Source organism: Palaemon carinicauda, chromosome 6 (assembly GCF_036898095.1).
Source record: "Palaemon carinicauda isolate YSFRI2023 chromosome 6, ASM3689809v2, whole genome shotgun sequence".
Lineage (NCBI taxonomy): Eukaryota > Metazoa > Arthropoda > Malacostraca > Decapoda > Palaemonidae > Palaemon > Palaemon carinicauda.
In genome coordinates, this window is record NC_090730.1 from 18,076,238 (window position 1) to 18,093,737 (window position 17,500).

Genomic DNA, 17,500 nt, shown 5'->3' on the forward strand with positions numbered 1-17,500 from the left:
GCAGATTATGTTCTTGCGGCGATACCCGACGCCACATTCCCGGAAATCTCCGACTGGCTTTGTGAACAAGGAGACACCCCAATAACGTATGACACCCTCAAAACATACCTTCTGCAGCAGTACTCACCATCATCAGCCACCCATATAGCAAAGTTTTTCAGCTCTCTCAACAACCATTGGGGGACTAAAATGCTTTGCTCTCCCTCAGGGGAATGACCAGTATCGCTCACCTGCAACATGCAGCAGACGGCTCTCCTCGTGAGGTGAAACTACTTCGTGCCCTTTGGGTACGCTATTTACTCGAATTTGTACGCGCTGCCATACCCAATGTAGATAGTTTACCCATAAAGGACTTGATGAACAAAGCTGACGCCTTTATAGACAGCCACTTCATGACCTTCAAGACCTCCATCAACATCTACACTCCTGACAATGAGGACACCTATTGAACATCAACCGAAGCTGATGTGTATGCCTTAGGACACTCACGCCTACCCTGTGACATGCCGGAGCGGCGACAAAGCCACCCATCACCCACCACTCGCTCACGTACCAACCAACGACTTCTACAGCCAGTTACTGCTGCCCATCGGCCACAGTTTTGCTACTACCACTCCAGATTTGGGGCTGCTGCGAAGAAATGTGCCAAGGATTGTCAGTGGCCGAAAAACATGTAATTAGGCCATCGCTCATGGCGACGGCCTCTCATGTTTCTAATCTTTTCTTTTTACATGTTGCAGGAACGAGCATGCGATTTTTGGTAGACATGGGTGCTTGTCATTCTCTTTTGCCAAAGGAACTCTTCAGGACACGACATAGTCTGTCTAAGTCTGCTGATGTCCACCTGGCAGCTGCCAACGGAAATGCGATACCGCCTATGGTTACGAGAACCTCACATTATCGTTTAGAAATGGCAAATTTAATTAGAAGTTTCTCGTTGCTGATGTCACATTGCTAATCCTTGGTGCGGATTTCTTCTCTCATTTCCACCTTCTGGTCGACGTCGCCCACCGACGATTGGTCAACGCAGACTCATACTTGTCAACACCTCTTCAACCCAGCCCCTCCAACCTCGCTCTCCACATCAGCGCACCCACGGATGCCTACGCCCACCTCCTCACGTCAAAACCAAAAGATTTCCGTCCAGAACTTTGCCAAACGCCCACGGCTCCTGCCAAAAACCCGGTATTTATCACCATATCAAGATGACGAGAACCCTAGTCTTTGCCAAATTCAGACGTCTGGCACTGGATCAATTGGCAGCTGCTAAACAGACTTTCACCGAAATGGAAGAAATGGGCCTTCAGGCCATGACAGTCACCCTTACACATCGTCCTTAAGAAAGACGGCTTCCTCCATCCGTTTGGGGATTACAGGCGCCTGAACATGCAAACAGAATCGGATTACTACCCCATCCCAAACATTGTCGATGTGACCTTATCTGCACAAAGCAAAGGTTTTCTCCATGCTCGACCTCCTGAAGGGGTATTATCAGGTGCCTATGAACCCAGAAGACATCCCCAAGACAGCCATCACCACTCCCTTCAGTACATACACCTTCAATTACTCCTGTTTTGGCCTTCGTAAAGCTGGGGCCACTTTTCAATGTCTCATGGATGGCAACTTAGGGGGCCTCCCTTTCAGTGTATGTTACGTGGACGACATACTTGTGTTCTCTTCCTCAAAAGAGGAACACCTCCGTCACCCGCGCATCGTGCTCGACCGCCTGCAACAAAATGGCCTTATAGTCCGGTACGACAAGTGTACCTTTGGTGCCAAAGAAGTGTCGTTCTTAGGGCACCGCATCACTCCTGAAGGATTCCATCCCCTCCCTGAGAAAGTAGCAGCCATTCAGAGCTTCCCCACGCTCTCGACCGTCAAAGCACTGCAGGAATTCTTGGGCCTGATCAACTATTATCATCGTTTTCTGCTAGCCATTACTGCCACTCTTGCTCCCCTCTACACCTCCCTCAAGGGCAAGCCAATAGACCTGAAGTGGTGCCCCCCTCAAGAAGCGGCCTTCTGCAACGCAAAGAATGCCATATCAATCGCTGCTCCTCTCACTTTTCCCATCCCACAAGCCCCTCTCCTCTCCACCAATGCCAGCAACGTCGCTATTGGTGCAGTACTCAAACAGGGGTAGTAGGACAGAATGACTAATGACATAATGCCTAAGGACAGAATGCCTAAGGACAAAATGCCTAATTCCTCAACACGGACAAAGTGCCTAACAGACATAATGCCTAATGGACAAAATGCCTAATATACAAAATGCCTAATGGACAAAACACCTTCCAGGCAAAATGATCTTATTTAGCATTTTTTAATAAATTATTCGAGATTATATGGTTAAAACCAATATAACTACCCAATAAGTTGTTGTTCATTTTACTTTTCTTTTTGCACTTTGAAAGGCAGAAAAAACTTAACACTTCTTTTCCTCAAACAAATTTCTTTATCAATCATTTCAATTTTTGTAAGAAACCCTTCAGTCCAAAATGGAAATCATCGCTAGTAACAAAGGGGGAAAAAACTAATATTTGAAGGATATGAATCAGAAAATGTGCATATTAAAGAAATCTAAGATTATCTAGTCTGTATTATATTTTTAAAGAGTAATTGTTTAATAAAAAACACTTTTGTTACAAGATTTTTCTTTTCTCTATCCTTGAGTTCCTTGGATATTTAATATCTTATAAACATGTTATCTATAAGTCCACCTTAATACCAAATATATCCTAAACAAACTCCAACAAAGAGTCATTGAATTTCATAGTATGAAGTAAACTAAACCGCCTTGGCCGAGGTCAGTATTCTACAGAGTGATAAGCTATCTAGTTCACTTTTTTTTGTTATTAATTTTCAGATCTTTTGTCCATTAGGCATTTTGTATGTTAGGCATTTTGTCCATTAGGCATTATGTCTGTTAGGCATTTTGTCCGTGTTGAGGAATTAGGCATTTTGTCCTTAGGCATTCTGTCCTTAGGCATTATGTCATTAGGCATTCTGTCTGCTCACGCAAACAGGTGGTCAACGGCTTGCCCCGCCCATTGGCCTTCTTCAGCAGAAAACTGTCCAAGGCAGAATCGGGTTATTCTACCTTCGATCGCAAATTGCTGGTGGTGCACTTGGCTATCTGTCACCTTCACCATTTCTTAGAAGGTGCGCCCTTCGTCATACGCACAGACCACATTCCTCTGGTGCACACCTTCACTCGACAGTCTGACGACTGGTCCGTCTGGCAACGCTGATATCTCTCCGCTGTGGCTGAATACAATTGTACCCTTCAACACGTCCCTGGGAAAATGAATCCCGATGCTGATGCACTGTCAAGAAATACGTTGGCGGCCGTTCAACTGGGATTACATTTCAACGCCTTGGCTGAAGCCCAATAACAGGATCCAGAGTATCAAGCATGTAGGGTATCCTGCACATCCCTCCGTTGGGAAGACACCCCCTCGACTATTCCAACACCACCCTCTGTGACGTCAGTACTGGTAGACTGCGACCGTAGATTCCTGCTCCCATGCGCCGACAGATGTTTGATTTCATTCACGGCCTTTCATAACCCTTGCGCCATTCTACTGCACAGCTGCTGAAGAAGAAGTTCATTTGGCACGGCATTACTAAGGATGCTAAGGATTGGGTCCGCGCCTGTACTTTTTGCCAAACTTCCAAAGTACATCGATAAATGGATTTAGGAGTGGGCACTTTCCTCAAGCTCAGAGTCGTTTCACCCATATTCACGTCAATGTTGTAAGCCCCCCACCCACATCATAAGGACATCGTTACTTGTTTAACGTATTTGACCACTCCACTCGTTGGCCTGAAGCCATTCCCATGAAAACTGCAACGTCCACCTCACGTACATCTTCCTTACTCTCAGGATGGATAGCAAGATTTGGTATCCCTAAGTATATTACTTCTGACAAGGGTACCACTTTCACCTCTCAATTGTGGACATCACTAGCAAATCTCCGGGGCATCACCCTACATCAGACAAATGCCTACAACCCCGCTGCCAATGGAATGGTTGAACGTTTTCATAATTCCCTCAAAGCAGCTTTGATGTCCCGCAGCAAGGACTCCAACTGGTTTACTCCTGGGACTAAAGACCACTCCTAAAGACACTCTGTATCTTTTGGCATCTGAAATGATGTATGGAGACCCGTTGGTCGTCCCTGCTGAATTTTTTCCTTCTACAATCTCCTCCGACGATCTCCAGCGCATATGTCACGTCATGGGGAAATTTACTCCATGCCGCCAGACTTACAAGACCCCAGCGAAGCATCACATACCGACAGACTTACACTCTGCAACGCATGTCTTCCTATGCAACGACACTAGCAACCCACCGCTAACTCCCCCTTACACGGGCCCTTTCCTTGTGATTCGACACAATCCAAAAGCATTCCTACTAATCATTCGGAGCAAAGAAGACTGGGTCTCCATTGATTGTCTAAGACCTGCTTATCTCCTGCCAGATGATCTACTTACAGTATGCCTCTCTAGATCTAGCGAGCCCTATTTAACATGTACAGCATGTCATTTTTAGGGGGGGAGCCATGTACCACCTGTATTTCACATGATCGTACATAGTAACGACATTTCTCTTTTTTGTATATATTATCCTTTGTATCTTTGCTCTCCCTTCGCACTGACAGCAACTTCCATCAACCTGCCTGTCTATTTATCATTGTTAACCGTTACCAGAACAGGTTGCCGGTTGGACAAGAAATAGCTTGTTGTATTTTGTGACCTTCTTGCCGGGACCTAGTGTTTATACAGTATATACTCGATGTGACTATAATAAAGTAATCAATTGCTTTCATTTCGCCTTTGAGTCACAACCTACTTTTGGCCTGTCACAGTTTGAAGGCGGCCTATGAATGGTAGAGGCAAGGGACAGTAACATTGCCCAAGCAAGCAGTAAAATGCCCAACACTCCCATAGACTGACCATATATACACATGATCAGCACCCAAGCCTCCACTCCACCCAACATAAGACCAGGGAGGGCCAGATAATGGCTGCTGATGGCTCAGTAGATAGACCTATAGGCTCTCCCAAACCCAACATCCTTAGCTGAAAGGATAGTGAGGTTGCAGACACTGAAGAAACTAACGAGTTTGAGCGGGGCTCAAACCCCAGTCTGGTGATCACTGGGTAGGGACGGTTTCATTAGAGATGTTATGTATCTATAGTGATTTCTTCCTTTTTGGATGGAATAATACGAGAATTAGAAAAAAGGAAATAAGCCTTAGGTGCAATGCCGGGATATAAGGATATTATTCTTCAATGATTTGTAGTGTAGATAATGTTTACAAATAATATATAAATACATAGGAATATGATAAACGTGCAAATACTATTGCAAAGGTTTGAAAAAGGCAGCAACAGAAGAGTGATGAGAGCAATTGTTAACAAAATGTAAGGTGAAAGATTAACAGAAACCAGGAATATCAAGTAATGGCTATAGATTTTAATAGATGAGTTAGGAAGTTTGTTCATTCACATCAGCCTCTTTTTTGAGTAACTGTCACATATGACGGCAGGATGAAATAAAACATGGATATACAAAGTTAGTGAAGTAAAGAAAGTAAATTTTAAGACAATAACTACAATGTTTACGAAAATAAAGTTGGTAATGTATGAAAGAAACGTTGAGCTAACTTTCTTTTATGGGAGTGAAGTCGGGATGTGGTATACAAACTGAAAGAAGGGTAAAACTGTATTTGTTGTGTGTGGAACTTCAAAATAATTGATAAAAGAGCAGAGAAAAGTAGGTATTAGGAAGAAGTTATTACAAAATAATTCTAAAGGAAAGAGTAGATCAGAGTGCTTTGGAAGAATAACAGTAAAGTTGTAAGGCTAGGGAAGGAGGAAGAGAGAAATCCTGGAAGAAACTGAGTAGTGGAATTAGAGAGCCATTAGAAAGAATGGTTCTCAAGATCCAAGAACAGCGAAAGTACGAGGAGAATAGAGGTGGATGGCAAATTCAAGAGTATTGAGGTCCTTGTGTTTCTAATGAGTTTAGTTTTTCTTTTACAAATCTATAAGTTGGGTAATGCTGTTAGAAATTTTGACAGGGACTGATCTGTGTAATTTTCACTATGTGTAAATTCTTTACAAAGTTATTACATACACATACACATATAAATACAAACCTTCTTGTTTGGGGATGTGACTTAATGTTGAATCAAAATGAGTAAAATAGGAAGAAAAACTATATGAAGTATTTAGGTTTATGTATCTCTAACCAGACAAATAAAATATTTTTTTTTATTTGTGTTTAAAATATGTTCCAAAATAAACGCATGAACACACGTAAATGTTTTTGGTCTATTATTCTGGCATTACTTCTCTCAAAATATCCAATTCTATCTACGATGGTTGATATATTATTCTTAGGTCATAATAAAATATTTCAATCTTTTATACTATTGGGTATCAATGAATATCTTCCAAAGCCTTATTCGTATTATAGAAATAATATCAAAATATCTTTTGATATTAATAATTGGAATAGTCAGTAAGGATGACCGTCCAGCATTTAGTGTAAACTCTTTAGAAAACCTAAGAAATCATCAGGAAGTAACATAAAAAATAAGGCCTTCCTCTCGTTTATGTATACTGGATATAATTGAAACTACCTTCGGTGGATTTAACTTTTTGTCTCCAAGTAAGACTTTCTCTGACATTAGAACAGAGTAATAACTTCCAGCACCCAACTCCCACAAAGAAAAGGTTAAGAGCAAAAAATAAAATAAAAACCCGCTAGAATAGTTCCTGTATTCGTATGCCCTGTTTCTGGTCGTATGTGCCAATGTAGTTTGAGAACAGATGTTTGTTTTCAAATTTTCTTTTTATTATTATTATTATTATTATTATTATTATTATTATTATTATTATTATTATTATTATTATTATTATTATTATTATTATTATTATTATTATTATTATTATTATTATTATTATTAATTGCCAAGTTTCAACCATAGTTGGAAAAGCAGGATGCTATAAGCCCAGGGCCTCCAACAGAGAAAATAGCCTAGTGAGGAAAGGAAACAAGGAAAAAATAAAAAATTAAATATTTCATGAACAGTAGCATTAAAAAAGAAATCTCCTATATAAGCTATGAAAACTTTAGCAAAATAAGAGGAAGAGAAATAAGATAAAATAGTGTGCCTGAGTGTACCCTCATGCAAGAGAGCTATAACCCAAGACAGTGGAAGACCATGATACAGAGGCTATTGAGGATTAAGGAAATAGAGCAAGTCGTAAATACCAATGTTTAATGTATTATCATTCCAGTATTCTTGATAAGTGCAACATTTCCTCATATTCTTAGAACATTATTAAAAAAAATCGAATAAAAACAAGATGAATTAGCACATTACAGAAAGTGCCACTAGAAATAATTTGCCACTAAGGATGAAGGTTATCCACTGGTATTCCAATTATAACGCATGGGAGGTATTTGGCTGTTATGTCTCACCCTGGAACTCTGAATGGTATATAAAGTGCCAACACTCATGGGTAGGTAGCATTCAATCCAAGTTGAGCTCCAATCGAGACATCATGATGGTTCGTGCCACATACTTCCATCCTTTGTTTGATCTGCAATTTGTGAATAGTGAATCTACATTTAGGAAGATACTTTTCAGTCATCATATGTGGAAGGAATTAGGCGAATTTATGTCAGGCTATAAAGAGTGATTGCGATAAAAATTTATGAGAAAAAGAGTGAGAGAGAACTATCACCTGTTTGTGTGTATTGTATATGGGTAATTTAAAAGGAAGAATTAGAAGCAAGAATATAGATATGTATGGCTATTATGAAAAAGTGAATTTTTGTTTTAGATTAAAAATGAAATTGAAGGAATAGTTTTAATGTGCTTCCATTATCATGACTGGGATTTTATGAAATAATTCAAAGGAATTTTAGGAATAATAGAAAACGTTATGCAGATTATATGTATGGCGATCCAATCATTGAATTTGATCAAACCGTAATTTAAATTTCTTTATTATTGAATCATTAAGAATTACATCCGTGTGCAGTTATAACATTTAAGAAAATGCTCTTGTTACTTACAATAATAATATTAAAATGCATACATGAATGTTTTAGCATGAGTCAAAGAATAATGATTTTTTTTTCTTCAAATTACACATAGGGTACTTGTACATGTAATGCAAATGTGAATAATGTCATTGTTTTTCCTCAGGTATTACGAGTTGTGTTCTTGTGCTACTTGGCAGCCTCTGCCTTAGCGGATGACGATAAAGGAAATGAACAAAGTGAAGGGAGAACGCGTTCCTTTGGAGGTGGACTGAGCCCTGGTTTTGGAGGTGGAATCAACCCTGGCTTTGGAGGTGGAATCAACCCTGGCTTTGGGGGTGGTATCAACCAAGGTTTTGGAGGTGGAATCAACCCTGGCTTTGGGGGTGGTATCAACCCAGGTTTTGGTGGTGGAATCAACCCAGGTTTTGGGGGTGGAATCAACCCAGGATTTGGAGGTGGAATCAACCCAGGCTTCGGGGGTGGAATCAGCCCTGGCTTTGGAGGTGGAATCAACCCAGGCTTTGGCGGAGGATTCGGTGGAGTTTCCCAGACGTGCAGACGTTGGTGCCGAACTCCCGAGGGACAGGCCTACTGCTGCGAGAGCAACAACGAGCCTGAAACCCTTCCCTTCGTCAAGCCAGGTCAATGCCCTCCCGTAAGACCTCAGTGCCCACCCGTCAGGAGCTTTGCCCCTCCACAGACATGCTCCAATGACAGCAAGTGCGGAGGAGTCGACAAGTGCTGCTTCGACAGGTGTCTCGAGGAACACGTTTGCAAACCACCTTTCGGATCTGGAGGCTTCGGAGGATTCGGTTTTGGCCGTTGATTCCTGCGTCATTTCTTCTTCCTTACTTTTCATTAACTGTCGAATTAATCTATAATTGATTTTGTTAAATGCAGAGTATTAGGAAAGTGGATGTTTAAATATCATTATGTATAAAACGATGTATAAAATAAATATTTTTTATAAAATATATACCTCTTCTTTCATTGGTAATCCCAAGGAATCGTCAGAGATATAGATTGATATTGACAGTATGGCTTCACTTTGAATCTTAATTCACCCTATTCAAACGTTGTCAGTAGTAAAGATAATTACACTAACAGATCCGAAGATTAAAAGGAAGGTAGATAGATATTTTGGAGAAATAAATGAATGATATAAACTATACGAAGGCCAAAGGGCTTCTATTTTAGTTTAGCACACACGCACACACACACACATATATATATGTATATATATATATATATATATATATATATATATATATATATATATATATATATATATATATATACACACACACACACACACACACACACACACATATATATATATATATATATATATATATATATATATATATATATATATATATATATATATATATATATAGTGCAATCATATGTATACATATGAATGCACACAGTTAGTAAATGTATATATACACCTAAACATTACTTAAGAATCAAGCGAAATTAAAAAGTAGATAAAGATACATGAGAAATATAGCATTTCATTATGTTTACATTATTTATTAGTGTAAACAATTATTCATTAAGAAGAGTATTTGTAAAGAAGAAATATTTGAACTCAAAAAGATAAAAAAATACCATGAAATTATTCTGTGTGAACTTGAATATGGTTGAAAAGAACTTTCCTGTGGTCTATGACCAGATCAAGTCAATTTGAGCATCGCTTATTTTGGCCTAAAAGAAATGAAATGCAAATAGCTAACCTGTGAATAGACTTGATATTTATGAAAACGTAGAGTTTTCACTTTTATCACATCATTTTAAAGTATTATATAGTATTACGGATGGATTAAAATCGAGCTGTATACATTCTAATAATAATAATATTAATAATAAGAATTATGATAATGATAATGAAAATGATAATAAATATATTAATAATAATAAGGATTTTGATAATTTTCCTGATAAATAATAATTTTCATAACAACAATTAAGAGAGTAACTTTAACCCTTATACTCTGGTCGTTCCTCATTTTTATATTCACTTGCTTTATTGGTAAATGGATATTTCTTCTACAGTTTTGTAACATGCAATAAAGAATGATCAAACATTAAATAAATATTGTTATATATAAAAAGGAAGTTACTCAAACAGAATTGTTTAAGAAGTTCAAGTTGCATAAAGAAGTTAAATAGCATCACATAAGTCAGTGCAAACCTTGAAAGGCTCTGGCAAAACAGGTTTTTCTGTTTTAAATTCCCCCTTAAGAAAATCTAAGGGCAAAGACCTCGTGAGATGCATAAGAATGAAGCTTACGTGAACCAGTTTTCTGGTCTCCCAAACAATTCTTCTTCGCTCAAGGGGTTAACTACTGAACTGGAATTGTTCAGTGGCTACTTTCCTCTTGGTAAAGATAGAAGAGACTCTTTAGCTATGGTAATCAGCTCTTCTAGGAGAAGGACACTCCAAAATCAAACCATTATTATTTTGAAGGTAGTAGGTTGGCCAAGGCACCAGCCACCCGTTGAGATACCACCGCTAGAGAGTTATTGGGTCCTTTGACTGGTCAGACAGTACTTCAGTGGATCCTTCTCTCTCGTTACGGTTCAATTTCTTTTTGCCTACACATACACAGACCAGTATCGCTCGCTTGCAACATGCAACAGACGGCTCTCCTCGTGAGGTGAACCTACTTCGTGCCCTTTGGGTACGCCATTTACTCAAATATATACGCGCTGCCATACCCAATGTAGATAGTTTACCCATAAAGGACTTGAGGACCAAAGCTTATGCCTTTATAGACAGCCACTTCATGACCCTCAATACCTCCATCAAAGTATACACTCCTGACAAAGAGGACACCTATTCAACGTCAACCGAAGCTGACGTGTATGTCTTAGGACACTCAAGCCTACCCCGTGACGTGCCGGAGCGGCGACAAAGCCACCCATCACCCACCACTTGCTTGCGCCCCAACCAACGACTTCTACAACCAGTTACTGCCGCCCATCGGCCACAGTTTTGCTACTACCACTCCAGATTTAGGGCTGCCACGAAGAAATGTGCCAAGGATTGTCAGTGGCCGAAAAACATGTAATTAGGCCATCGCTCATGGCGGTGGCCTCTTATGTTTCTAATATTTTCTTTTTACATGTTGCAGGAACGAGCGTGCAATTTTTGGTAGACATGGGTGCTTGTCGTTCTCTTTGGCCAAAGGAACTCTTCAGGACACGACATAGTCTGTCTAAGTCTGATGATGTCCACCTGGTAGCTGCCAACGGAAATGCGATACCCACCTACGGTTACGAGAACCTCACATTATCATTTGGAAATGGCAAATTTAATTAGAAGTTTCTCGTTGCTGACGTCACATTGCCAATCCTTGGTGGGGATTTCTTCCCTCATTTCCACCATCTAGTCGACGTCGCCCACCGACGATTGGTCAACGCAGACTAATACTTGTCGACACCTCCTCAACCCACCCCCTCCAACCTCGCTCTCCACATCAGCGTACCCACGGATGCCTACGCCCACCTCCTCACGTCATACCCAAAAGATTTCCGCCCAGTACTTCGCCAAACGCCCACGGCTTCTGCCAAACACGGTATTTATCACCATATCAATAAGAGGGGAACCCAAGTCTTTGCCAAATTCAGACGTCTGACACTGGATCGATTGGCAGCCGCCAAACAGACATTTGCCAAAATAGAAGAAATGGGCCTTTGCCAAAAGGCCTTCAGGCGATGATTGTCACCCTTACATATCATCCTGAAGAAATAGGGCTTCCTCCGTCCGTTTGGGGATTACAGGCGCCTGAGCATGCAAACAGAATCGGATCACTACTCCCTCCCAAACATTGTCGACGTGACCTCCTACCTGCACAAAGAGAAGGTTTTCTCCATGGTCGTCCTCCTGAAGGGGTATTATCAGATGCCTATGATCCCAGAAGACATCCCCAAGACTGCCATCACCACTCCCTTCAGTACATACACCTTCAATTACTCCTGTTTTGGCCTTCGTAATGCTGGGGCCACTTTTCAATGTCTCATGGATGGCATCTTAGGTGGCCTCCCTTTCAGTGTATGTTACGTGGACGACATACTTGTGTTCTCTTCCTCAAAAGAGGAACACATTCGTCACTGCGCATCGTGCTCGACCGCCTGCAACAAAAGTGCCTTGTAGTCCTGTACAACAAGTGTACCTTTGGCGCCAAAGAAGTGTCGTTCTAAGAGCACCGCATCACTCCTGAAGGAGTCCATCCCCTTCCTGAGAAGGTAGCAGCCATTCAGAACTTCCCCACGCCCTCGACCATCAAAGCACTTCAAGAATTCTTGGGCCTGATCAACTATTATCATCGTTTTCTGCCAGCCATTACTGCCACTCTTGCTCCCCTCTACACCTCCCTCAAGGGCAAGTTAATAGACCTGAAGTGGTGTCCCCTTCAAGAAGCGGCCTTCTGCAATGCAAAGAATGCCCTATCAACTACTGCTTCTCTCACTCTTCCAATCCCACATGCCCCTCTCCTTCTCTCCACCAATGCCAGAAACGTCACTATTGGTGCAGTACTCAAACAGGTGGTCAACGGCTTGCCCCGTCCATTGTCCTTCTTAAGCAGAAAACTTTCCAAGGCAGGATTGGGTTATTCTACTTTCGATCGCGAATTGCTGGTGGTACACTTGGCTGTCCGTCACCTTCGCCATTTCTTAGAATGTACGCCCTTCGTCATACGCACTAACTACATGCCTCTGGTGCACGCCTTCACTCGATAGTCTGACGACTGGTCCGGCCCTCAACGCCGATATCTCTCCGCTATGGCTGAATACAATTGTACCCTTCAACACGTCCCTGGGAAAATTAATCCCGTTGCCGATGCCCTGTCAAGAAACACGTTGGCGGCCGTTCAACTGGGATTAGATTACAACGCCTTGGCTGAAGCCCAACGACAGGACCCAGAGTATCAAGCATGTACGACATCCAGCACATCCCTCGGTTGGGATGACCCCCACTTGACAACTCCAACACCACCCTCCTCTGTGACGTCAGTACTGGTAGACTGCGACCATGGATTCTTGTGCCCATGCGCCGACAGATGTTTGATTTCATTCACGGCCTTTCACAACCCTCGCTCCGTTCTACTGCACAGCTGCTGAAGAAGAAGTTCATTTGGCACGGCATTACTAAGGATGTTAAGGATTGGGTCCGCGCCTGTATTTCTTGCCAAACTTCCAAAGAACATCTATGAATGGATTCAGAAGTGGGCACCTTTACCTTTCCTCAACCTCAGCATCGTTTCGCCCACATTCACGTCAATGTTGTAGGCCCCCCACCTACATCATAAGGACATCGTTACTCCTTTACCGTCATCGACCACTCCAGTCGTTGGCCTGAAGCCATTCCCATGAAAACTGCAACGTCTGCCTCATGTACATCTGCCTTGCTCTCTGGATGGATAGCAAGGTTTGGTATCCCTGAGCATATTACTTCTGACAGGGGTACCACTTTTACCTCTCAATTGTGGACATCATTAGCAAATCTCCTGGGCATCACCCTACATCAGACAACTGTCTACAACCCCGCTGCCAATGGAATGGTTGAATGTTTTCATAACACCCTCAAAGCAGCTTTGATGTCCCGCTGCAAGGACTCCAACTGGTTTACTCCTGGGACTAAGGACCACTCCTAAAGATACTCTGGATCTTTCGGCATCTGAAATGGTGTATGGAGACCCATTGGTCGTCCCTGCCGAATTTTTTCCTTCTACAACCTCCTCCTACGATCTCCAGCGCATACGTCACGTCATGGGAAAATTTACTCCATGCCGCCAGACTTACAAGACCCCAGCGAAGCATCACATACCGACAGACTAGCACTCTGCAATGGACGTCTTCCTACGCAACGGCACTAAGAAGCCACCGCTAACTCCCCTTACACAGGCCCTTTCCTTGTGATCCAACACAATCCAAAAGCATTCCTACTAAACATTCGTTGCAGTGGGGGAGCCATGTACCACCTGTGTGTCACATGATCGTACATAGTAACGACATTTCTCTTTTTTGTATATATTCTCCTTTGTATCTTTGCTCTCCCTTCGCACTGACAACAGCTTCCATCAACCTGTCTGACTATTTCTCATTGTTAACTGTTACCAGAACTGGTTTCCGGTTGAACAAAAAATAGCATTTTGTATTTTGTGACCTTTTTGCCGGGACCTAGTGTGTATATATACTCTATGTGACTATAATAAAGTTCTCAATTGCTTTCATTTCGCCTTTGAGTCACAACATAATCTTGGCCTGTCACAGTTTAAAGGCTGTGGGACAGTGACATTGCCCTAGCAAGCAGTACAATGCCCAAGACTCCTATAGACTGACCATATATACACATGATCAGCACCCAAGCCCCCACTCCACCCAATATAGGACCAGGGAGGGCCAGATAATGGCTGCTGATGGCTCAGTAGGTAGGCCTATAGGCTCCCGCAAACCCCACATCCTTAGCTTAAAGGATAGTGAGGTTGCAGACACTGAAGAAACTAACGAGTTTGAACGGGGCTTAAACCCCAGTCTGGTGATCACTGCGTAGGGACGGTCCCATTAGAGATGTTTTGTATCCATAGTGATTTCTTCCTTTTTGGATAGAATAATACGAGAATTAGAAAAAAGGAAATAAGCCTTCGGTGCAATTCCGGGATATAAGGATATTATTCTTCAATGATTTGTAGTATAGATAATGTTTACAAATAATACATAACTACTTAAGAATATGATAAACATGCAGAAACTATCGCAAAGGTTTGAAAAAGGCAGTAACAGAAGAGTGATGAGAGCAAATGTTAACAAAATGTAAGGTGAAAGATTAACAGAAACCAGGAATATCAAGTAATGGCTATAGATTTTAATAGATGAGTTAGGAAGTTTGTTCATTCACATCAGCCTCTTTTTTGAGTAACTGTCATATATGACGGCAGGATGAAGTAAAAGATGGATATGCAAAGTTAGTGAAGAAAAGAAAGTAAATTTCAAGACTAACTACAAAGTTTACGAAAATAAACTTATAATGTATGAAAGAAACGTTGAGCCAACTTTCTTTCATGGGAGTGAAGTCGGGATGCGGTATACAATCTAAAAGAAGGAGGGTAAAACTGTATTTGTTGTGTGTGGAACTTCAAAATAATTGATAAAAGAGCAGAGAAAAGTAGGTATTAGGAAGAAGCTATTACAAAATAATTCCAAAGGAAAGAGTAGATCAGAGTGCTTTGGAAGAATAACAGCATAAGTGGTAAGGCTAAGGAAGGAGGAAGAGAGAAATCCTGGAAGAAACTGAGTAGTGGAATTAGAGAGCCATTAGAAAGAACGGTTCTCAAAATCCAAGAACAGCGAAAGTACGAGGAGAATAGAGGTGGATGGCAAATTCAAGTGTATCGAGGTCCTTGTGTTTCTAACGAGTTTAGTTTTTCTTTTACAAATCTATAAGTTGAGTAATGATGTTAGAAATTTTGACAGAGACTGATCTGTGTAATTTTCACTATGTGTAAATTCTTTACAAAGCTATTACATACACATATAAATACAAACCTTCTCCCTGTCTGGCCATGTGACTTAATGTTGAAGCAAAATGAGTAAAATAGGAAGAAAAACTATATGAAGTATTTAGGTTTATGTATATCTAACCAGACAAATAAAATCCTTTTTTTTATTTGTGTTTAAAATATGTTCCAAAATAAACACATAAACACACGTAAATGTTTTTTGTCTATTATTCTGGCATTACTTCTCTGAAAATATCTACTTCTATCTTCGATGGTTTATTTATTATTCTTAGGTCTTAATAAAATATTTTAGTCTTTTATAGTATTGGATATCAAAGAATATCTTCCAAAGCCTTATTCGTATTATAGAACTAATATCAAAATATCTTTTGATATTAATAATTGGAATAGTCAGTAAGGATGACCGTCCAGCACTTAGTGTAAACTCTTTAGAAAACCTAAGAAATCATCAGGAAGTAACATAAAAAATAAGGCCTTCCTCTCGTTTATGTATACTGGATATAATTGAATCTACCTTCGGTGGATTTAACTTTTTGTCTCCAAGTAAGACTTTCTCTGACATTAGAACAGAGTAATAACTTCCAGCACCCAACTCCCACAAAGAAAAGGTTAAGAGCAAAAAATAGAATGAAGATAAAAACCCGCTAGAATAGTTCCTGTATTCGCATGCCCTGTTTCTGGCCGTGTGTGCCAATGTAGTTTTAGAACAAATGGTCGTTTTCAAATTTTCTTTTTATTATTATTATTATTATTATTATTATTATTATTATTATTATTATTATTATTATTATTATTATTATCATTATTATTAATTGCCAAGCTTCAACCATAGTTGGAAAAGCAGGATGCTATAAGCCCAGAGAAAATAGCCTAGTGAGGAAAGGAAGCAAGGAAAAAATAGAAAATAAAATATTTCAAGAACAGTAGCATTAAAATAAATATCACCTATATAAGCTATGAAAACGTTAGCAAAACAAGAGGAAGATAAATAAGATAGAATAGTGTTCCTGAGTGTACCCTCATGCAAGAGAACTCTACTCTAAGACAGTGGAAGACCATGGTACAGAGGCTATTGAGGATTAAGGAAATATAGCAAGTCGTAAATACCAATGTTTAATGTATTATCATTCCAGTATTCTTGATAAGTGCAACATTTCCTCATATTCTTAGAACATTATTAAAAAAAATCGAATAAAAAAACAAGATGAATTAGCACATTACAGAAAGTGCCACTGGAAATAATTTGCCACTAGGGATGAAGGTTATCCACTGGTATTCCAATTATAACGCATGGGAGGTATCTGGCTGTTTTGTCTCACCCTGGAACTCTGAATGGTATATAAAGTGCCAACACTCATGGGAAGGTAGCATTCAATCCAAGTTGAGCTCCAATCAAGACATCATGATGGTTCGTGCCTCAAACTTCCATCCTTTGTTTCATCTGCAATTTGTGAATAGTGAATCTACATTTAGGAAGATACTTTTCAGTCGTCATATGTGAAAGGAATTAAGCGAATTTATGTCAGGCTATAAAGAGTGATTGCGATAAAATTTTATGAGAAAAAGAGTGAGAGAGAACTATCACCTGTTTGTGTGTATTGTATATGGGTTATTCAAAAGGAAGAATTAGAAGCAAGAATATAATGTATGGTTATTATGAAATAGTGAATTTTTGTTTTAGATTAAACATGTCCCGATGAAATTGAAGGAATAGTTTTAATGTGCTTCCATTATCATGACTGGGATTTTATGAAATAATTCAAAGGAATTTTTGGAATAATAGAAAACGTTGTGCAGATTATATGTATGGAGATCCAATCACTGAATTTAATCAAACCGTAATTTCAATTTCTTTATTATTGAATCATTAAGAATTACATCCGTGTGCAGCTATAACATTTAA

At 40.2% G+C, this 17,500-nt stretch overlaps 2 protein-coding genes across 2 annotated transcripts in view; both read left to right on the top strand.

Annotated features, from left to right (window-relative positions):
* The first annotated feature begins 1,386 nt into the window (after positions 1 to 1,386).
* LOC137642895 (ATP-dependent RNA helicase glh-2-like) lies at positions 1,387 to 8,982 on the top strand. Its single transcript, XM_068375761.1, has 2 exons — positions 1,387 to 1,485; positions 8,232 to 8,982. Exons 1-2 carry the CDS (start codon positions 1,387 to 1,389, stop codon positions 8,892 to 8,894), a joined length of 762 nt encoding a protein of 253 aa, XP_068231862.1. The 3' UTR covers positions 8,895 to 8,982.
* A 1,723-nt stretch (positions 8,983 to 10,705) lies between these two features.
* Positions 10,706 to 17,500, top strand: part of LOC137642896 (34 kDa spicule matrix protein-like) — a 7,661-nt gene continuing 866 nt past the window's right edge. Inside the window, exons 1-2 of the mRNA XM_068375762.1 lie at positions 10,706 to 10,726; positions 11,467 to 11,652. Of these exons, the coding sequence (XP_068231863.1) occupies positions 10,706 to 10,726; positions 11,467 to 11,652 (207 nt within the window). The remainder of the gene's footprint in view (positions 10,727 to 11,466; positions 11,653 to 17,500) is intronic.